The 24540-nt window shown below is 38.9% G+C and overlaps 1 protein-coding gene across 5 annotated transcripts in view; it reads right to left on the reverse strand.

Annotated features, from left to right (window-relative positions):
* Nucleotides 1–24540, reverse strand: part of CSNK1G1 (casein kinase 1 gamma 1) — a 102127-nt gene that overhangs the window by 49404 nt on the left and 28183 nt on the right. For all 5 annotated transcript variants that reach the window (XM_044918447.1, XM_044918448.1, XM_021693779.1 and 2 more), the window contains exon 3: nt 22719–22788. In XM_044918447.1, coding sequence (XP_044774382.1) covers nt 22719–22788 — 70 coding nt within the window. The remainder of the gene's footprint in view (nt 1–22718; nt 22789–24540) is intronic.

Here is a 24540-nt window from a genome sequence, read left to right on the forward strand (position 1 = left end):
GAATTACTGTTTACATGGGAAATTACCATCAGGATTAACGGTAATATTAAACAAGTCCATCTAACAAGAAAGCAGAAAGAATAGGGAAATAAATAGGATTATATCCCATAAAAACAAGGGGGAAAATAAAAGTATAGCCTTTAAAATTCAGAAAATAACTCTATAAAAACACATCACAAAGATATGAAACAACACATGTGTTTCCCTTTTCTCATTTCTCTGACTGAAAAATGCCTCTTCACAGTATGAACCAGTTCACATATGAAACTACTCAAAATGCTGGCTTTAAAAAACAACAACAACAACAACAACAAAAACACCAAAACAGCTAGACCCAGAATTAAGGAATCAGGATTACTCTGTCTTGTAATGAAAGATGTTTTATAATCATCTTGTTCACAGGCCACTTGGGAATTTGAATATTGCTAGACATATGCTGCTAACATGAGCTCAAACCTGTATGGTGGGGGAAGAGAAAGTGAGGAAAGGCAAGAGAAGACGAATAATCTCACATTTCTGAGCCACAAAAATTGAGCTTTTACAGTTTCTCTATTACACACACACACAATTACCAAGGCCTTGAGCCTCAAAGCACGTTGTCTTATTTATCCAAAGGAGCCAGGAAAGAAAGCCTAAGGTAGGAGAACAGATTTCTTCTGTAATAGATAGCATCTAAGATAAAAATCATTTAAAAATGTTTTGTGTATTGGGGTTGGGTGGGGATGGGGGATCTTTTGCCTTTCCAAAAACACTAACTCTGGCGCGCCTGGGTGGCTTAGTCAGTTAAGCCGATGCCTTCAGCTCGGGTCATGATCCCAGAGTCCTGGGATGGAGCCCTGAGTTGGGCTCCCTGCTCAGCGGGAAGCCTGCTTCTCCCTCTCCCACTGCCTGCCACTCTGCCTACTTGTGCTCTCTCTCTGTCTTTCTGTCAAATAAATAAATAAAATCTTAAAAACAAAAAGACTAACTCAGTTCAGAACTGGTAAAAACTTATGGGATAAAACCCAGTCTCTGAAAAATTTCCACTTTCTTTAGTATTGCATTCACAGTTCCTATGATTAAGTTATAGATGCAGAGTATCTTTTGAGTTTCAAAAGCTAAAAAGAGATATCCAATTCTTCTTAACACACACCTGAGCAATAATAACTCCAAAGTCAACAAAGTTCTAGCAAGCACTTAAAAGGAATGGAAGAAATAAATAAGGTCACTCAAACAACAGCGAACTCCTTCTAGACAATCCTGCCCTTATCTACCATATGCTTGGGCCAGGCACTTACAAACATAATTAACACATAGTAGTCACTGCATTCAGACAGTCTTCGGTTAGTAGGGAGGACAGACACATGGACAAAAAGTATAAGGGGAGTGGGGCAGGATAAATACTAATAAATAAAAACAATTCAATGAAATGCCACTTGAGTTTTCTGTTTGGAATGCACAATACCTACCTCAAAATGCTAAAATGCACATATACAGAGCAAAACAACTTCATCAGATTTTAAATGTGCAGGACATGCTAACAGATTTGATACTGAGTAGTTTTTGTTTTTCATAGCAATGGTATTTTTTAAAAAATGCTTTTTTGAGCAAGCCACCACTGTGAAGATTCCAAGTAATTCAGAGTTGTAGTATTTCTACAGTGGCTCTCTTTTATGTATATTCTTCCAAGATGGCTGCACATGGTATCTGCATTTTACCTTGCTGTTCCCACATGTGGGTGAACTATGTAGAAGTATTCATAAAGTACCAAAAGCTACACATAAACAATTTTCCATGTCTTCCCCTCTCTCAAAAAAGCACTTGCCCATCCAAAGAAATTAAATGACCAACAAAATGAGTCATCTGAGGTCGCCTGGGTGGCTCAGTTGGTTAGGCGACTGCCTTCGGCTCAGGTCATGATCCTGGAGTCCCGGGATCGAGTCCCGCATCAGGCTCCCTGCTCGGCAGGGAGCCTGCTTCTCCCTCTGACCCTCCCCCCTCTCATGCTCTCTCTCATTCTCTCTCTCAAATAAATAAATAAAATCTTTAAAAAAAAAAATGAGTCATCTGAGACGTCTACTGTGCAAAGGCAGTCTGATGACATCTTCCTACCCCCTTCTTCTCCCCCTCCATTCTTTTTTTTTTTTTTTAAGATTTTATTTATTTATTTGACAGAGAGAGACACAGCAAGAGATGGAACACAAGCAGAGGGAGTGGGAGAGGGAGAAGCAGACTTCCCACGGAGCAGGGAGCCCGATGTGGGGCTCGATCCCAGAACCCTGGGATCATGACCTGAGCTGAAGGCAGACACTTAATGACTGAGCCACCAAGGCACCCTCCCCCTCCATTCATTTATAGACAAGTTCTTTACTTTGGTCCAGGCTAACTTGGAATTACATGGTCTTTTCTTTACATAAGTACCCTTTTCCATTTCACTTGAACCTCACAGTTATCTTGTGAAGAAAACAGGAAAATACTAATAAACTCTACTTTACACATGAGACGGAGACCCTGAGAGATGTTGTGTGACCTGTCCTAGGTAACAGAGTGCCCAAGTAACACAACCAGATCTCTCTAGTCCAGATTCACTGCTCTCCAGATTCATGTAGCTGCCAAAGTTATTTTCTATACTCCCTATCCTACCTCTTCCAAACCACATGACTTTTTGGTTAACATTTACTTTTTCTAGCAATTCTCTGTCACTCTTCTAGGATATAAATTGCCTGCCGTATTATACAAGCAGCTTAATCTGTCCTATCCATTCCCTGGGTTCCCATTATTTTTATATCAGATCCACGAATACCATCCTTTCAGCTTTCCTATCATATATCTGTCTCTCTATAGTTCTAGAGCTTTGTCAATTCCAGTCCCTGGTCCAGAATAGGGGCCACTTGGAGCATTACTTTTTAAGTTATAAAAGTGATATATATTCATTTAAACAATCAAATAAAACAGCAAACCAAAAGCAGTACAGAAACATATGAAGAAAAAGTATTCACGTCCATAACAGATTAGACACATTCACATAATTAAGAATACTTTCCTGCAATTTTTTTTTTAAGATTTTATTTATTTATTTATTTGACAGAGAGAGAGAGAGAGAGAGAGAGAGAGAGAGGAGGAACACAAGCAGGGGGAGTGGGAGAGGGAGAAGCAGGCTTCCCGCTGAGCAGAGAGCCCGATGTGGGGCTCGATCCCAGGACCTTGGGATCATGACCTGAGCCAAAGGCAGACGCTTAACAACTGAGCCACTCAGGTGCCCCTACTTTCCTGCAATTTCATTTTTAATTTAATATTATATAGAAGACATTTTTTCTTGTCATCTCATGGACAGATCTCATTCATTTTATTTTATTTTATTTTATTTATTTATTTTTTTTTAAGATTTTATTTATTTATTTGAGAGAGAGAGAATGAGAGAGAGCATATGAGAGGGGGGAGGGTGAGAGGGAGAAGCAGACTCCCTGCCGAGCAGGGAGCCCGATGTGGGACTCGATCCAGGGACTCCAGGATCATGACCTGAGCCGAAGGCAGTCGCTTAACCAACTGAGCCACCCAGGCGCCCTAGATCTCATTCATTTTAACAGATACATAGTATCCCACCGTATGATGTATCATATTTTTTTCTTAGTACTGATGGGCATTTAGGTTGTATCTATATTATCTGTTGTTAGAAACAGATATAGTGAACAGATACTGCTTTTGCCTACCCTGCATCCTTTTCTTCCTTCCTCTGATAACAACACTTGACTCTTCCAGTGGGGAAGCACCCTTTCCTTGATACTACTTCATGTGGTTAAAGTGGGGTCAACTCATTTCCCACTGCCACCCCAAGGATATGACTCAAGCCAGGTAAATGAGAGTATTCTATACCCCTGCCCTGGGGAACTGGGTCATGGATGGGTGCTTGACTCATGTCTGTACCATGAGAGTCAACTCTAGGACTTTTGTGGAACTACAGAGGAGGAGGAACAATTCCTCCCCACCCCACCCCCAACCCCATTGCTAAACTGGAAGGAGCGTAGCCTGGAGCTTCCAGAGACTACCACATGAAAATAAGTAGACTACCTATCTGAGAATGAAACACAAGAGAAAGCAGAGCTGAGAGAAACAGAGACAGACAAATATGTCACATAACCTGAGGATCAAGGACAGTGTTGGTCCTGGATCTGGCCTGCCTGAGGTGAGAATATTGCTGGACTTACCAGTTCTTTTTTTTTTTTTAAGATTTTGTTTATTTATTTGACAGAGAGAGAGATAGCGAGAGCAGGAACACAAGCAGAGGGAGTGGGAGAGGGAGAAGCAGGCTTCCCGCCGAGCAGGGAGCCTGATGTGGGCCTCGATCCCAGGACCCTGGGATCATGACCTGAGCCGAAGGCAGACGCTTAACAACTGAGCCACCCAGGCACCCTGGACTTACCAGTTCTGTGAGCCAAGAAATTCTTCCCCTCTCCTTGCCATCCCCACTCCCCAAGTGAGCTAGAACTTTATCATCTGAAAATGAAAGAGTCTAGACAAATATGCATGTAATACGGCAAAAATCCTTGTCCCTACATTTTTGGGCATGAATGCAAATGTATCTTGAGGGCAAATGCCTCTAAGAGAAAATGCTGAGTCAAGAGGCATTCGTATTTAACGTTTCACTATATGTTGCCAAATTGCCAAGAAGTCTAAATCCTCATGGGTCCCCTGTGTGTCTCTAGTCTTAGGCCTGCTTTAAATACAAGTGGTATTACTTAAGTATCTAGGCCCATGGAGTATTTTTTTTTTTTTTAAAGATTTTATTTATTTATTTGAGAGAGAGAGAGGGAGAGTAAGAGAGAGAGAGAGAGAGATCACGAGCAGGGGGAAGGGAAGAGGGAGCCCCCGCTGAGCAGGGAGCCCGACGTGGGGCTCATTCCCAGGATCCTGGGATCATGACCTGAGCCGAAAGCAGATGCTTAACTGGCTGAGCCACCCAGGCACCCGGCCCATGGAGTATTTAAAACTGCTCTCAGAACCTGCCTTGATCTATTATTCCCAAAGCTCCAGCTTCTCTCTTATACTTAGCCACAGTGTGTCTGAAGGCATCTCTAGTTTTTTATCCAAGTAACCGTTGATATTTCAAAGTCAGGAGACTCTTTCTTATCCCATTATTTGTTCAATGCTACCATTAGAAAATTTCCCTCAAAGCATACCTCTATTATAAAAGTCTATTGGCCCTAACTGATTTACAGTTTATGAAGTGTTTTTATATAGGTTCTCCCACTTAATCCTAACAAGTACATATAGGTATTACTATTCTCATTTTATAGGTAAGGTAATTGATCTGAAGTGACTTGCTCGGGTCATATAATGAGTGGTACAGCCAAGACCTAAACCCCCAACTTCTGCCTCCAAGTCTCAGGCTCTCTCATTATATCGCATGTACCCATCCGTGCTCTAAGTTCACCGACATCTAGAGTGGCATTAAGTTATACTGGGACACATTGCCTTGATAGGAGATTAACTGATCTTGTAAAGATTCAGTAAAACATGGCCTGTATATGAATCTAATGGACAATCACAAGATACTGATGATGTTGATACATTATGAACTCAAGTAATAAAGAGTAATATTTCCCTTATGAAAGCACAAGTAAGATTACATCAAGAGTGCAAAAGTGGTATTTTCCTAATACAAGTACCAAGGAGTCAATCTTCAAATGAAGCCTATTAATAAATTAAACACATCATTTAGGAATTCAGAAGGCAACTTGGCAAATGCTTAGAATAACACAGAAAGTATAAAAAGCAGATAAGCATTTGTTTTCATTAACTTTGGACCCATTTAACAAATTGTTCCCAGAAGTTCTGATTAAAAAAATAAAACAAAACCCACTGAGGCACACAGTCTAATCACAGCACAGAAGCAGAGTGCCCCTATTACTGAACTCTGTTAACATTGTAACACCCTTTCTTAAGCATCAAAATAGCCCTGGGAGAGTAAAGGACCAAGTGTTACCCTCATTTTCTGAACAGAAGCGCAGAGGTTAAGTGGTTTGCCACAGGACAACCAGGCTATGGAACAGATGCCACAGCCTGCCCTTCTTTTCTCATTTGAGCCTTCACCCACATACCTCTCCAATCAGAACAGATGTGCCCTGATGGAACATTCAAGATGGCCTTATAATTCTGGTCACTGAGGAGGCATGTAGACTTGCAAGGAAGCAAAGCAAAGTCATTTATCTTACTGACTTTCAGCAAATCTGAGGAATAAGTGCTACAATATTCCTGCTTCCAGCTTCAAATTCAATTAAGTTCAAAGAGTCTGGTGGTCAGTCTGTCCATTCATCAGACATCACGAGTGAGAACAGAGTGCTATGGGAACAGTGAAGAAGGGAATGGGAAAGGCTTCACAGAGCCGGGGCCACACGCCGGGTCTTGAAGAATGGTTAAGAGCTGATCAGGCTGGAGTGGAGAGAATGAATCCTGCAGGCTGAGGGAGCAACAAGCATATAGGTAGCTAAAAGCACAGAGGCCAAAGCTCTCTGAAATTAGGAAAACTAGACTATTTTGCTCTCTCCTGGAGTTTCTTTTAATTCTGAACCACCAGTTGGTTTAACAAATGTCTCTAAAAATTATGGCAGAGGTCATTAATAAAGTTGAGAAGGGACAGATATCAGAGTAAATAAAAAGATCACACAGGAATAAAAATCTAAATAAACAAATAAATAAATGGGCACCTGGGTGGCTCAGTCAGTTAAGCGTCTCCCTTCGGCTCAGGTCATGATCCCCGAGTCCCAAGAACCAGTCCTGTTTCAGGCTCCCCACTCAGTGGGGAGTCTGCTTCTCCCTCTGACCCTCCCCCCTCTTGTGCTTTCTCTCACCTTCTCTCTCTCAAATAAATAAAATCTTAAAAAAAAACATTAAAAAAAGATCACAGGAATAAAGAAGAGGAAAAATAAGGATTTTATCTGAGTGTTATATACCCATATTGCCTTAATATATTTTTAATAATAGTTTCACAGGAAGTTTTTAAGTATATACTAGGAACACACCATTGCAGTATAGCAGCACGAACAGAAATGAAATGCGAGACATGAATGAGAACCATAAATTTAACTTTAAATTTTCTAGAAGCCATATTTTAAAATTAAAGGAAATAGGTGGAATTAAGTTTAATAATATATTTTTATTTAATTCCTATATAAAATATCAACACTTTAACACATAAGCAATTTAAAAATTACTGAGATATTTTACATCCTTTGGGAGGGGGAGGAGGACGAAAGCTTTGAAATTCAGTGTGTATTTTATACTTCCAACATATTCAGATTAGTTATAGGAGCTAATACAGATGCTCCATAGGCATATATGGCTAGTGGCTCAGCTCTGTAAGGAGTTTTATTTTTATTTTTTTAAAAGATTTTACTTATTTGACAGAGAGAGACACAGCGAGAGAGGGAACACAAGCAGGCTTCCCACTGAGCAGGGAGGCCGACGCAGGGCTCGATCCCAGGACCCCAGGATCACGACCCGAGCCGAAGGCAGACGCTCAACGACTAAGCCACCCAGGCGCCCCTGTAAGGAGTTTTAAAAGATATAAATGAGGCTGGCTTATGTACAGAAATGGTGCAGAAAAGAGCTTCTATACTCAGAAATCTGCATGACTCTGGCGAAGGAGCCTTCTCCACTTCTCCAACCCACAATTCGTTCCTTCCTCTCAACTCTTCAGAACTGCTGTTTCTGCTCATTGGGTTGTCTCCCTTTTAGGAAATAGTTAAGGGCAGTGCCTACTCTTGTTCACCACTGTATCCCCAGGGCTTAACTTCAAACAGTACTTGCTCAATGAATACCTCTTTAATAAATGCATGAACAGACACAGAGCTGCCTCTGGGCCTTAGCTTATTTTGCACTTGGAAGGCTTTCCTTACTCTTCTATTTGAACATGTCCAAGTAAATCATACCTCTTTTTTTTTGAAAGTTCAGCCCCTACCTACCCCCTCTCTATGAAGGCTTCCTTGTCTCCCATAATTAGTAACCATTTCTCTCTTCAGAATTTCCCTATTATTTTATATGTACCTTTAAAAAAACTAACATTCCACTGTTTTTGTTTGCATTATAGTTATTCACATACATTAGTGAGCTCCTTGAGAGTAGCACAATACCTCATAATGTACATACCGGGAGCTCAGTAAACATTAAATTTTATTTTCCTTTATTCTCCTGAAGGGCAGAGACCATGTGATTCATAACCCTGTGGTCCTCAATTACTCAGCATAGTGTTATGGACACAGCTCATGCTCAGCTTTTATCTCCTTGCATTATGACTAAAGTAATTACTAGCACAAGACCACTACAGGCTGGTAAGGAAAGATGAATTAAAGCAGTATGAAGTATAAAGAAAGAAGAAAATGTGGGGCGCCTGGGTGGGGCAGTCGGTTGGGTATCTGACTCTTGGTTTCGGCTGGGGTTGTGATCTTGGAGTATGGGATCAAGCCCCATCTCCGACTCTGCAGTCAGTGTGGAGTCTGCTTGGGACTTCCTCTGCCCCTTCCTCCCCCTCAACCCCCTCCTCCCGCTCTGTCTCCCTCAAATAAATAAATAAATCTTAAAAAAAAAAAAAAAGAGGAAAAAGTAGGAGAATATTAAAATTATGTCAGACTGTTGAAAGCACAAGAGTATAGAGGTGTACAGGGCTGACAAATTCTTCTTTTAAGTGGGAGGAATATAAATTACTTGATTACGAGTTGTTCAAAGAAGATGACAATATAATTGGTCACAAATGTTAAAAATTGGGGTTTTTTGATGGCTTTTGTCTTAAGCATGCTTATTATAAGTATTATTCTACAAATACTAAAGGGCTTAATTAGCAATTGGATTACTATTTTGAAAGGAGGTGCAAGGACTTACCTATCTTTATGTGGTCTGTTACTCGAACTTAGAATATTCTCTCTCACCAATGACACTGACAGACACTGGAAAGTAATTTATTCAGTTTTAACACAAAACAGTAGATAATGCTTCCACCTTCTCATAACTCGAAGGAATAATTCACTTCGGGGACTCATCTCTTTGATTCCATAGTACTCCACAGCTTTGAGGATGCTGCAAAATGTTATCTTCCTTTTTAATGATTAACCTTGACAAACTGAGGAGCGGAGAGGGTCTGAGGGCTGTGGTCAGTCTTATGATGGTCACTGAGTTTACTCTAGCCCTTGGTTTGGACTGAAACTTCTCCTGCCTTTGCCCTCCTTAAAAAAGCATTCTCTATGGGCAATCATTAAATCATTCTCAGTGACTGAAGAATGGCCATGAGGACACCGAAGGAAGAGAAACATGCAGGTACATAGTTAGAGAGGTGTGAATAAAGCCAGACACATAAAGTATGAACTAGAATGAAAGGAGAAAATGGCATCAGAAACTTCAGGTTCTGGGTCATTTTATAAGCAAGCTCCCACTGACAGGCTTTGGTGATTGACTTTTCCCCAACCTTTACCCATATAAGCACTATACCAGTTTTCTGCAACTAATCACAATTCTCCAGCCCATTCCATTTACATTTAAGTTACTTGGTCTATTTTTGGAACCCTGCCTTCTATTTTTCATGAAGTTCCTTAAAAGAAGACAAAATCCAAGTAACAAAGTCTGTTCAGACTGAGCAAATATCTCTAGCAGTTCTGCACTTTACAAAACAATGCACCGAAAGGTGTTAGTACTCTGTGTTACTGTGATGTGGTATGCAGGCCGATTTCTATAATAAACCCACAACACTCTGCTTGCAATTAAAGAAATTATTTGCACAACAAGTCTTCACCCGTAAAATGTTTAAAATAGATGTCCCCTGCCCCAGGAGGGAGAGGGACAAATTTTATGTATGTAATTAAAGGTAATTACTCAATATGCTTCATGTGGCTTAGAGCTATTTGAGAGTGTTAAGGGGCAAAGAAGGGCCACATGGGGTTTGACAAGCCTTTCACCCCTTTAGTATCTCATCTCTTAAATCTATATTAAATAATAAAGCTAGTGAAATAAATTAGTCAGAGAAAGACAAATACCACATGATTTCACTATGTGGAATTTAAGAAACAAAAGAACAAAGCAGAAATAGAGACAAACCAAGAAACAAGACTCTTAACTCTAGAGAACAAACAGAAGGTTACCAGAGGGAAGGTGGGTGGGGGGTGGGTGAAATAGTTGATGGGAATTAAGATGATGAGCACTGAGTAATGCATAGAATTGTTCAGTCACCATATTGTACACCTAAAACTAATACAACACTGTTAACTATGCTACAATTAAAATTTAAAAAAATAAGGCTAAAAGAAACTCAGCACTGTTTGAAATTTATTCCTTCCCACTTTATAAATACTTATCTTTAAATCAAAGAAGTTTTAATGAAAAATATATACATAAAAAAGACTAAGGAAATGTATATAGTAATAATAGCTGTGAATAGAGAGACTCAGCATGGCAGTGACCAAAACTTTTATCTTTCTTTTATACATTTTTCTCTTTAAAAATTTTTTTTAAGATTTAATTTATTTATTTGAGAGAGAGAGCACACACACAACATGCAGGAAGGAACAGAGGGGGAGAGAGAAGGAGGGGAAAGAATCCCAAGCAGACTCTGTGTTGAGCACGGAGCCTGACTCGGGATTTGATCTCACGATCCTGAGATCATCCTGAGCCAAAACCAAGAGTCAGATGCTTAATTGACTGAGCTACCCAGGCGCCCCTCTTTTAAATATTTTTCTAAACCTTCAGTGATATTAGCTTTCTCCAGAACTTACAAAATAATTTTTTAAGTGAAAAACTGTCTTTTCCTTTGGGCAAGCTGTACATAGATAATTGCAAATTCATCCTCTAAAGTTACTTTCTTTTTTAGGTAGCAGAGTTAAGAGATCTAGGCTGTCTTTTCTGAACTGTACCTGTTGAAAGTGGAGCCAAGCAAAAAGTTGACAAGATATGACCACTGGTTCAATGTGATTGTGTCCAAATAATTCTCTAGCTGCTGCTGGGCCGTTTATGTCTGCAGACTTGCAATGCTATAGCCACTATACTGATGAGAACTGCATATAATTCCTACTTTCCATGGGCTTCAATTCCAAAACTTTTACCATAGAGTTCTTGGATACTCTGTTTGTAGGTAGTAATGAATATAAATGTCTCTAACTATATACCAAATATTTGCAGAAATAATTTGGGGGACTTCATTCTAATATCTTCAATTACTCATTCATATCTCTCCTCTGCTTCCTTAACACAGTTAATAATTACTGGCACAAGCAAATAAAGAAGAGGCTGAGTTTGGAGAGGAGAGTACGCATGAAGGAAAGAAACTTCAACTTAAATTGGTGATTGCACTGCCAATCGAATACTGTTCAAAGAGCTTATATACTGAGATTTCATCAATTTAACAGACATTTGTTGAGCCTCTCCTTTAGATCAAGCGATATGCAAGTGATACTATAATGAATAAAAAACGTTTCTTGCCCTTAAAAAGCTCACAACCCAGCAGCATATTACACTGAAAAATCCACAGAGTGAGAGAGATACAGCTCTAAGTGCCCTCATTACAGTGCCTCAGGGTGGCCTAGAATTCTTTGAGGTTATTTCTATATTCTGCAAACTGAATGGAGTGATAAAAAGGAGTAAGAAGTTCTGGTCACTGCCACGCTAGAACACGGATCAGCAAACTAAGCCCATAGGTTACATATAACCTGGCCTGGATACTTTTGAATGATTAGAGAACTAAGTATGGTTTCTACATTTTTAAATATTTGAAACAAAAATTTAAAGACTGATATTTTCTGATACACAAAAACTACATAAAATTCTAATTTCAGGGGCACCTGAGTGGCTCAGTCAGTTAAGCATCTGACTTTGGCTCAGGTCGTGATTTCAGGGTCCTGGGAACGAGCCCTGCATCGGCCTCCCTGCTCAGGGGGGAGTCTGCTTCCCTCTCTCCCTCCCCCTGCTTGCACGCTCTCTCTCTCTCTCTCAAATACATAAATAAAATCTTTTAAAAATTTTTCTAATTTCAGTGTCCATGAACAGAGCTTTATTGGAATACAGCGCCATTCATTTACTTATGATTTATGGCTGATTCTGTGCTACGGGAAAAAGAGATGAATAGTTACAAGAGAGACTGATGGCCCGCGAAGCCTCAAGTATTTACCATCTGTTCCTTTATACTATCTGGCTTCATAAGAAATTGCATTTTCCAAACTGGAGGCAGGAGGGAGTCCAATTATATGTATCCTTCCTTTTCTATGGGCACTGATATTCACTAATGTCCTACAGACCCTATAATAAACCTGCCTTGTGATGTTTCCCTAGTTTAGCACTGGGAATACCACTTCCTTTGCAAATTCATAAATGTATCCAGTTATGATAAGGACCAAACATTAACTGGACCAGTTGGCCTGGTTCTTGCATAAGAGTTTCAATTTGGTTTTACAGAACAAAAACAGGTATCGTAATGTGATCTTTTTTTTCCTGGGGTTCTTTTCCCAGGTATTACAAGACCCTTGTGGCCAAGTGTCCCCTCCAAACTGGTATGAAAGGCTGCAGAGTTGTGCAAGTAGAAGTGTTTGTTCTCACCAAGGAGGCTTAAGTGAAGGTAACTGCATTTCAGTATGACCATATTCAGCTCCTCTGAAAGAAACAGGCACTACCCTCAAGATCACAGATGTGATGGGTTCACCGTCACTGGAATTCTGCTCTACTGAATCAGAAGGACTGGGAAATGTGAAGTTGCTACTGCTTGAGAATCCATCAAAAATTCTTCAAAGATGAAACTATTATCTCTTCATTCTGAGATTTTTAAAAGCTACGAGAAACGTTAATAGGATATTTCCATTTCAATAGGAAAGTCAGATCTTCAGTTTCGATGTAAAACAATAACTGCCTTGTATTTATATAGCACATTTCCCTTAAGAATTCAAGGCCTTTACAGACATTACCTCATTCAACCCCAGCAGGTCTGCAAACTGTAAGAAACAGGTTTTCCTGTCATATGCCTAAGGAGACTGAGGCACAGCAGGGGCACATGGTTAGTGTGGAGTCAAAAAAACAGTGGGGGGGCGCCTGGGTGGCTCAGTCGTTAAGCATCTGCCTTCGGCTCAGGTCGTGATCCCGGGGTCCTGAGATCAAGCCCCGCATCGGGCTCCCTGCTCCGCGGGAAGCCTGCTTCTTCCTCTCCCGCTCCCCCTGCTTGTGTTCCCTCTCTCGCTGTGTCTGTCTCTGTCAAATAAATAAATAAAATCTTAAAAAAAAAAAAAAAAAAAAAAAAAAACAGTGGGAAGGGGCACAGTCAGTCATGCGTCTGACTCTTGGTTTTGGCTCAGGTTGTGATCTCATGGGTTGTGGGATGGAGCCCACCATGAGGCTCCACGCTCAGCAAGGAGTCTGCTTGTGTTTCTCTCTCCCTGTCCCTCTGCCCTCCCCCAGTGCGTAAGTGCTCGCTCGCTCTCTCTCAAATATTTTTAAAAAACACACAAAAAAACAAAACAAAACAAAAAAATGGTGGGAAAAATTGGGCTAAACTTTACTCGTTGTTGCAATTCTTAGCTGTCTCCATTTATTTGCATTGCCTATGGAGATGGTAGATGTCTAAAACTCTATGGTCCTCCAAATGTAATTTCAAAGTTGCCCATTTATACGCATTAAGATCAGTTTTCCCCTAATTTAGTGGTATGTGTCTCCTCCCTCTACAATACCTCTGGAAGAGAGACTTCTGCAAAACATACATGGCAAGAAAGGTCCAGATTTCACTTTCTCTTACCAAATTCATTATTTCGTCCTTTCTTCTCTTATGAAAACTTTCTACCCAACTAGAGACCAAAAAGTTTCTTCTAAATTCCTTAAGTGCTCCGTTGAGGTATGTTACTTGTTCACAGCTACTCTTGTTACATGATTCACTTCTATTTTAAGTAAAATTCCCATCTTTGTAGTATCTCCTCAGCTGTTCTTTTTTGAATTTTCCTGTGTTTGCCCAGCTTGTTTATAATATACTCCTAAGGAAGTTCACAACATTATAGGAAGGTTTTGTTAATCTCACACTTTCTGATAATTTTCTTCAGATCTATGCTTTATTCCTCTGTTGAAGGAGAACTACATTCCTGTTAATTTAACAGTTGCCTACATTCAAAGCTTTTTCTACTACCAACCAGCACCTCCTATCTTGTTTGATGACATATGAAGCCATTCCCTCCCAGAAATGTCAAAATTGCAAAGTCTGATCAGCTCTATGGACACTGTTTTTATTCACAGCATAAAGGTTTCAGTGGGTGAAGTGGATTGCACAGGGTAGCTCTGAGCTTCTCAGCTGTATCCATGGCATGTGTATTCAACATAAATGATTAATTTACTTTGGGAAGAAATATCTCAAAACCTAGTTGCCCAAGGCCATAAAAGGTTTTGGAGGTAACAAAGGCAGCCTTCTAAAGCATAAAGTTTGAGGGTACCATGTGAAACAGGAAATCCTACTTTTTCACTGGGGGGAAGTTCTGGGCCTTTGCTTAATTAAACACTTCTAGGACTACCTTCTTTTTTTTTTTTTTTTTAAGATTATTTATTTATTTGACAGAGAGAGACACAGCGAGAGAGGGAACACAAGCAGGGGGAGTGGGAAAGGGAGAAGCAGGCTTCCCGCCCAGCACGAGCCCGATGCAGGGCCTGATCCCAGGACACCGGGACCATGACGTGACCCCAAGGCAGATGCTTAATGACTGAGCCATCCAGGCGCCCCACTAGGACTATCTTCTACCACTCTATCATAATTAGGTAAGGGATAATGGGTGGAAGGCCCCAGGCATCTGCTGGGGAAATGTGTGTGTATATACGCAAGAAAAAAAATCTGTATTAAAAACATTCCTAGGGACACCTGGGTGGCTCAGTTCGTTAAGTGTCTGCCTTCGGCTCAGGTCATGATCCCAGGGTCCTGGGATCGAGCCCCAAGTTGGGCTCCCTGCTCAGCGGGGAGCCTGCTTCTCCCTCTGCCTGTCGCTCTGCCTGCTTGTGCTCTCTCTGTCAAATAAATAAATAAAATCTTTTAAAAAATAAATAAATAAAAATTAAAAAACAAAACAAAACCATTCCTAGCTCAGGTTTGCCTACTGTGTGACCCTAGGTAAGCAAGTTAATAAACTCCCTGTGCTCAAAAATGGGAAAAATGAAATAACCATATGAAGTACCTACTGGATACTTAAGTTTACTTACTTTCTCTGCCTAAAAGATTTTGCCTGGGCTTTGTTACATTGTGAAATTTCAGTATCTTGCTGTCTTTTTATATTTGAGGATTAGCATCTCCTTTACAAAACATCCAAAATAGAATGATCATTAGCAGATTAGAATAGTTGTTGAAAAGCCAGGCCATGGCAGCTCAGGCTTAGATCAACTATGACATGACATTTATTCCCAGAGTCCCTGAGAATTTTTCCCAGGCAAATTGCTGGGTAGAAATGGAATTAAGCATTTAACCAGAGCAAGAGGAGTTCCTCCACTTCCTTTAAGATCTCTCAGTACAATTTAAGAAGGCTCCAGAAGCGAAAGATCATTGTAGTGTCTGTCTGTATTACACTGAGGCCTTTCCAAATACCAAGTGAAATGGTGAGAATTTACCATAACCTACTCTAGTACTTTCACTAAAAAGGCCAAAGTTATCATTCCAAACCACTGTTCCCAAGAAACTGTTAACTCTGAGAACAATTAAGAGAAGGCAACTTTATACTTCCTTCTGGCTAAGTCAGAGGCCTCCACCATATCTTATCTACTTGCATTCTCTTTTCTCTATCTAGAGTCCTATTTTCTCGCCCTTTGCCTATTCCTCCCTCCCGCTATCCTCTTTCATTTGTTCCTGTCCTTGCTTATGCATTCCCTCTCCCTCCCTGCTTGGTTCTGGTTTATTCATCTTTTATTTATTTACCAAACATATACTAGGCCTTTACCATGTGGCCAGTCCATATGTTGCTGTGAACCTTCAGGTCATACTGTCCCCCCTCTTACGTTTAGGCCTCCTGTTTAGGCCTCTGGTTTTGCCCATCTCTGCCTCAAACCTATCATCCACCATGTCCTATTCCTTTGTGTTAGGATACCCAGCAAAAGTGTGAGGTGTACTGGATAAAGGGTTAGTGGGCTGGGAAATTTTAAAATTGATGATGTATATACTCTCCAAAGTAAAAGGACCCTGAGAGTGCAGGGAAAGCTAAAAACAATCCCTTAAACAAGCAAATGAGTTTGGGACTTACCCATAGTGACTATAACACAATTAACACAACACTGATGACTAACAAAAAAATGAAAAGAAAATAAGAAAGATGGTTACTTTCACCTGCTGACTGCAAAGCTTACAGCCTTTAATTACTACAATTAAATACTGCTGTTCTCTCTTTCATGCTGGCCCATTGTACCAAACAAATACTAAAGCAAATAGGAGGGCAAGCAAGTTCCAGGGAATCCAGAGTAGATCTTTAAACCCTGACTCCTACTCTTATATATTCAGAACAATCTATAGAAACTACATATGAAAAGAAAAGCACAATTGTGCTCAATGCCAAAGGCCTTTGTACTTTGAAAAATCAGAACACAGTGATTTAAGAAGGAATGAAACAAAAATAAGACAAAACTGAACAAAGTATTTTCCAACAGTGAGGAAAAGAATACTTTTTCATATTCCTTACAAATAGTTGCAGTTTCACATTTAAAAAATATTGTTTTTCTTTGTAATAACTTTGGAAATTCTCCAGTAATCTCAGATGCAATGGGTTCAACCACAATACGCAAATAAAAATCTAACCCACCCCCAGCCATCCAATTATGTGAAAACACTAGACAATGTTCCCATTTTGATTCACTTGGTCAATGAAAGTCCACTTTGCCAGGGTTAATTTATAATGTAATTAACTTAAAAAAATAATTTTATGTCTTCTGAAACTGAGGAAGATACCAAGTATAAAATACCTACACTGGGATGTTTTCTTGTACAGTAACATGTGGTTTTTAAAAATTTTGTATTCAACCTTAGAGTTCAAATAGTTCTTTAAAAAGTCATGTATTCTAACTTTCTACCCCATGCACAAATCTCCCTCACAACATCCAGAATGCATAACCATTCAACTGCTGCCTGAAAACTGTCTTTCCCCTAAAAGACAGGAAATCCTACTGTATAAGACAGCTTATTCCAGTTCATAATTTGTTTTTCTTCCTACAAGAAGGTGTTCGGAAAGAAAGGAAACAAGATATTGCGGCACATTATTATCACCTGTTGAACTTATGCCTGAAACTGTTATTAACACATGGATCAAGATAAATGGGGACATAAACAGGTTGCATGGTAATGTAAGAGGAAGGAGGGAGACCATAAATCCACTGCTGTAGTCTTTTAAAAAACTACTTGTTCTAATAATAATAATAATAATAATAGTACATGATCAGGGCAAAAAAAATGCAAAAATACTAAAGGATTAATGTAAAAACTTAAGAGTGCCACCATTTCCCATTTCTAATCATACTCTTCAAAGGTAACCATTATTAAATTTTTTGTATATCCAATCAGATTCTTTCTATGCTCATGTAGACATACCTGTATTATATATGTATTTCTTTTTTTTTTTTTAGATTTTATTTATTATTTGACAGAGAGATAGAGAGCACAAGTAGGCAGAATGGCAGGCAGAGGGAGAGGGAGAAGCAGGCTCTCTGCTGAGCAGGGAGCCGGATGTGGGGCTTGATCCCAGGATCATGACTTGAGCTGAAGGCAGCCGCTTAACTGACTGAGCCACCCAGGCGCCCCTATATGTATTTCTTATACTATACAAATATGACAATATACTGTTTTGTAAACCTTTTCACTTAAACATATTGGGGCATCTTTCCGTATCAATACATAGGGCTCTATCTTCTTTTTGTTTCATATTTATCTATTGAAGATTTTATTTATTTATTTGAGAGAGAGAGAGAGAGTACAAGCTGGGAGAGAGGCAGAGGGAGAGGGGGAAGGAGACTCCCCGCTGAGCAGGGAGCTCGACTCGACTCAGGGCTCAGTCCCAGGACCCTGGGATCATGACCTGAGCCAAAGGCAGACGCTCAACCAACTGAACCAGCCAGGCACCCCTCTACCTTCTTTTTAATAGCTAATTCCACAGTATAAATATACTATCATTTATTTATCCAGATCTATATTGATGACATTTATTTTCATTCTGTTCTAATTGTTATACAAAGCTAGAATGTATCCGTCCTATAGTTTCTTTCAATAATTTTTGTTTTAAATCATTTGGAATAAACCTAACCTACCACTTACCAGCTCTTTAAACACTTGAAAATCACCATCATATGGGGGCAAATGGGAGAACAAATACAAGTTTTGAGTTATAATATTGGGATATCAGAAATCAATAGGGGAAATGATTTCCTCAAATAAAAACAATCTAAATGTCTGACAACACATTAAAATAGGTGCCTACATTATGGCCTATGAGGCTGATGGGCTATTACATAATGATCAGAAACATGAAGACTGCAGCATCATGACAAATATTATAACGCTAAGTGAGAGAAGACGTAGTTACATGGAACCAAGAACTATGAAATATATCTGCATATGAAAAGAGATACTCAAATGAAATGTAGCTTAGTTATTAGGGTGCTAAGAGCATGGATCACCATTTCCTTTCAAAATATCCTTTAATATTTTATAATTTAGTTTCTATGGTGAATGAAAAAAGAAAAACTGAGAGCTATTACAAAGATCAGGATCGTGATTCTCAGTTTCAGGGCCCTCAATGCCCTCTTTCTTCCCTGATTATTTTGGAGATATCAACTGTCATAGTAATAAACAGGTCTTGAAATTTCCTGATGGCAAAGCTACAATCAGCAAACAAAGCATGACATGTGACTGTCCACAAGAGAACAGTATAGAATGGAATGGAAGGTGTTAGAGATTAAACAAGAAAAAGAATGGACAATCAGGAAGAGTTCCAACTTAAACCATGTTCACAATCATCCAGTGCTACCATTCTATCTTCTCGTGGATAGAGAACTGATAAGAATTTCCAGATCATATGGTCAGGGCAATATGGGGGTCAAAAACCCAAGGTAAAGATTAAGACCTGGGTACTTAAGGAAGAAATGGTTATACTCTCAAGCCAACACAAAGTTCCTATTTCAGGAATTTAAAGTTTCACACTCTGGTCAGAATACCATTCTTTAAATTCATAAGCACTCATTCCTCCCAAAAAACTTCATCCATTTTTTTAAAAAGATTTATTTATTTATTTGAGAGAGAGAGTGTGTGTGTGAGTGCCAGTTGGGTGGGGTGAGGAGCTGAGGGAGAAGGAGAGACAAACCCAAGCAGACTTCGTGCTGAGCACAGAGCCAAACACGGGGCTTGATCCCACAACCCCAAGATCATGACCTGAGCTGAAATCAAGAGTGGGACGCTTAACCAACTGCGCCACCTAGGCGCCCCTCATCCATTTTATAAGCACTGATTAATTCCTTGAACAAATCTAAGTCACAATGGGCTTTTTTTTTTTTTTTAGGTATTCTTTGTCATTGATACCCAAATATTTTGCAAATCACTGGCCTGTGATGAATAATGACAGACAAACACTAGTGAGTAAAAATGATTACATTATTTTGGTCACTGTGTGCCTTCGGCATGAAAGATAGTTTATTTACAATGCCACATCACCTTGGTTCTGAAGAGAGTGGCATATAAGCTCTGGCTGTTTAAATATTAACTACTGATGAGTCACATTTGCAGCTGGAACTCACTCTAGAAAAATAGGGAGAGAAATGTTCATGCTTGTAAGGACTGGGTGTTCATGCACATATTTATAGTAAGACATGGTGAAAACTTGTCTACTTTCTTGTCAAATGATTTACTTTGAAAATAAATTTCCTTTTTTGGCCATCCCCAGGAAATATTTTTATTAATAACTTGGCAAAAATCTAAAAAGGCATGCTTATCAAATCTTCCTAACTTTTTTCTTTCACCAAAATACTTCCTAACTTCCTATCATGTGAATGAACTATGTTGGGCCTTGAGATAAACTTGAGACATAAGGAAACAGAAGATACAAGCCTTGTTCTCCAGAGCTTATGGTCTCATTGCAGGGCTGGGGGTTGGAATATGCAATCACAATTAAAGAATATTCAATACATGATCACCAGGAACAGAATCAGGATTGAAAAAAATCCCAATATGGCATTTAAGAGGTTTAGGTGTTCAAAATCAACTATATAACCACAAAATGCAGAAAGTCTGTGTTGACAGCAACTTGTATAAAAAAAGATGTAAAGGTTTCAGCTGAGTAAAACTCCATAAAAGCATAAAAGTCAACCAGTGAAATGGTTGTTAAGATAGCTAATCTAAATTAATAACAATATTGTATCCAGACCAAGGAAGATAATAATGCCACTAACTCCACATCCAGAGTTAGTGGTGCTGTTTTATGAGGCTCATTTAAGAGGAACATAACAAAACGAGGAGAGGGAGGGAGGGAGAGGGAAGGAAAGAAAGAGAGTGAGACAGCATGTACTCATGCTTGACAGTGGTGATAGCGAAGTATCCATAAAACATATATACAGAAAGAGTGAAGGAACTGAAGACATTTGCCTTGAAAGAGGAGTTGGGGTGAGTGAAGGGGGCAGCATATAACAGCTGTGATGCCTCTGAGCTGGTAACAGAGAGCTTAACTGTGCTACATGGTAATAAAGGCAAATTTTGGCCCCATATGAAGAATTTCCAGTGCCCTGGGCTTTCCAACACTGAACTTCCTCGAAGAGGAGTAAACTCAATGGTTAGTAGTAGTCAAGCAGAGATCGATGATCATTTGTTAAGAAAACCCTAGGAGCAATTCTTACACTGGGTAGAAATTGTAACAGATTTCTGAAGCTCTTCCTATCTTAGAAAAGCTTGTTGCTACCTTGTAAGCTGCAGGCAAAAATATTACAAAGATGACACCCACCATAGCTACTTTTAAGAGCAGTTAACAATCTCAAAAAGCAGAAAAGGAGTCAGGAATCACCACTGAACTTCATGTAAGATCTAGAAGGCTTTGTGACTTTGAGATGATTGCCACAAGTACTGGGATGGAGACCAATGATGGCCAATAACTGGCCTGACCACTCAAACAGAGCTCTTGCTATCCCCACTAGTCTCAGAGGTTGCCTTTTCCTTCCTGCCTTAAATGAAAGGCAATTTTTTTAAAGTCCCCTTTCCTTCAATCGTCTCCCCATTTAATCCTTTTCAGTGCATGAAGAATGTCAAAACTTCAAGAATCTTCAATATTCTCCTGTATTCCGGAAGAGCCCAGATGCTATTCCTACATAATAGGTTCATGAAATTTTTGGCTACATATCAAAAAGGGAAGATCGGCCTGATCGGATGGGTCTACTGGGAAGGGCTTACAGAAGAAATCCTGCAGACTGGCCTGGTCACCTTACTCAGGCCCCCTCAAACTTCTAAGTTGGGCTGGATCTAGCATGTTTTACCTGAGCCTTAGATTTGTGAAACATGTATAAATATATTTATTATAAATGAGCTGTGATAATTGTCACCCTGAAATTTATAAAAACAGGAACAACATAACAGCCAACTTCAAAAGTTTAGTTCTGGGAAGACAAGACTCAAGTTACACAAATGTCCTGTGAACTCAGGTTCAATCTTAAATCCTATCTTAAATCCTATGCCAATTTTAAAACCTGTGCCTGGAACATTCCATATTTAAGGATATAATCAATGAACACACATATGCTGAACTCACATATTGTGAGCAAGAACCCATTTAGGTTCAATGAAAGACAGATGCCTATCTTGGCCTTGCTAGGTTATGGCTATGGCTGATTACTGCCACAGTCGGGATATAAGACCACTTGAATAACACTGTGTGGCTCTTATAGAATTCTATGTATTCTAGGAAGTGAAACTCAAATTCCTTCAATAGTACCTCCAATAGTGGTTCTTGAAATAAAAACATGTTTCAGTCATTCACATAAAACTGTCACACTGAAGAAAGCATAAAGCAGAGGAATGTTGACTAATGTCTAACAATGAAACTAGTGCTGAACAATTTTGTCTTTAGCAAGAGGTATCCTATAGGTACAACCTCCTTAGGGTTGGTAACATTTGCATAGTCAAGATATTTTTCTGGAAGCCGGTAAGATATTTCAGAAATTAGAGCTTTTAGGTAAAAAAAAAAATAGGCATGTTTTAAAAAATTATAAATTTAATTAAAAAATCCTCAAAGGTCATAGGTTATTACAATAACATAAGATAGGTCTTCCAAATTAAGAGAATAATGGATAAAATGACAGTTTTATGATATTTTGGAACGTGTATTTTAGTATGTCTTTAAAACGGATATAAAGTCTCAATATGATAAGATATTGCTTGCAAATTACCAAATCCTCCTCCTTTCTTTTGGTATAAAGAAATGAATGAAAAGAGAAGGAAACTACCAAAAAGCGATACCCCATACAATGTGTATTTCAGGTGGGTAAAAGCATTCAAAAGGCTGATTTGTGGGCATGGCACATCACATGGCACCTCACAGATCCCCAATCAACTGTCCCTCCAGGAACCAGAGAACAAGTAGCTTTAGTTGACCATGTTTATTTACCTATCCAGCAAGCAGGGGAGATACATGGTCTGGTAAAAAAAAAAAAAAAATAAAAAAGGTCAACTAGACAAGAAAATTTGCATACTTTTGGGCTTTCAGCTAAGCTATATGCTAACTAAGCACATGAAGAAAACAGACTTGACTTACCTGCACTGCCGAGCTGTTTATAAAACCTGTACTCTAAATGAAGCTGTGGAGCACGTGATTTTATTGGTTCCTGAAACCCAAGAAGAGAAATTGTGATCAGATGTAGACAAATAAAATTTTTCCACTCCTAGGTTTTCAGAGTAAACCAGGGCTAAGACCACTTAATATTTTAGAGATGATATCCATATATGATAGCATTTTCTTACCACAATTTCTCTTTGAAAACACAGCTAGGGGAAGATGAAGCTGAAGTATATACAATCCCTTCCACGGATATTTAAGTACAAATACTCTGTATGAGCCATCATTCAAGGATAGCTCCCTCACCATGAAGTATTCTCCTGAAATGTATTCTCCTAGGAAACCAGATGTGAAACCTTTTAATGAAAGACCAGCATGTATTCCCTGCCTGTTTTATTATGAATTTGGGGTGATAAACAGTATTATTTTTAGAAAAATGATATATGCTCTGAAAAAAATTTCAAATATACAAAAATTAGGAAGAGACTAAAAATAATCTGGGATCCTATCATTTTAAAGAAAAGCACTATTAACATTTTGGTGACTGTCCTTCCAAATATTTATACATATATTTAGATATAATATAGACTTGAAAATATATTTAAAATAAATGAGATCATACCATATTTTTCTTCTGTGTCTTTAAATTCAACAACATAATGATGACATCTTCCCATGGCAGTAAATAGCTTTATATAATTTTTTTTTTTTTTTTAAGGAGGCTCCATGCCGAACATGGGGCCTGGACTCACGACCTTGAGATCAAGAGTCATATGCTCTACCGACTGAGCCAGCCAGGTGTCCCATAAAGCTTTATATAAATTTTAATAGCTGTAGTATTCCCCTGTGTGTGTGTATACATATACCATAATTTTCGGACGTTTTGGCTGTTTTCAGTTTTCGTTATTATGAATAATCCTGGAGGAACATTATATGCATATTTATTTTTACACTTAAGAAAATTAAAGATTGTAAATGCAATTAAAATATGTATCTTAAAAAAATAAAATATGTACCTTTAATCAATATGATGTTCAAGTTTGCAAAAATAGTGTTTTTTAAAGACCCTGGAGATAAAACAGCCAAACTACCACATTTTGCTCTACATCGAACTTTAAGAACTGGCTGGTTAATTATTCTGAACTGACAGTATACTGGGCAGCTAGTTAACAAGAAAAATCAAACATTACCCTGGAAAGTAGATCTATGTACCCATTAGGATAGCTATTATCAAAACCATAGAAAATAAGTGTTCATGAGGATGTGCATTGCTGGTGGGGATGTGAAATGGTACAGCTATTATGGAAAACAGTTTGGAAGTTTCTAAAAAAATTAAACATAGAATTACCATGTGATCCAGCAATTCCACTTCTGGGTATATGCCTAAAAAACTGAAAGCAGGGACTCAAACTGATATTCATATGCCCATGTTCATAGCAGCATTATTTACAATAATCAAATGGGGGAAGGGACCCAAGTATCTATCAACAAATGAACAAATAAAATGTGATTATATTTTGCTACACATACACACACACACACACACAAATGTTATTCAGCCATGAAAATGAAAGACATTTGGACACACACTACAATGTGGATGAACCTTGAAGACACTATGCTAAGCAAACTAAGCCAGACACAAAGGGTCAAATACTGCATGATTCACTGATATGAGGTACCTAGAGTAGTCCAATTTACAGAGACAGAAAGTTAAATGGTGGTTGCCAGTGGCTGTGAGGGAGGAGATGGAGAGTCAGTGTTTAATGGGAACAGAATTTCAGTTGAGGAAGATGAAAAA

The sequence above is a fragment of the Neomonachus schauinslandi genome, chromosome 9, assembly GCF_002201575.2.
Source record: "Neomonachus schauinslandi chromosome 9, ASM220157v2, whole genome shotgun sequence".
Classification (NCBI taxonomy): Eukaryota; Metazoa; Chordata; class Mammalia; order Carnivora; family Phocidae; genus Neomonachus; species Neomonachus schauinslandi.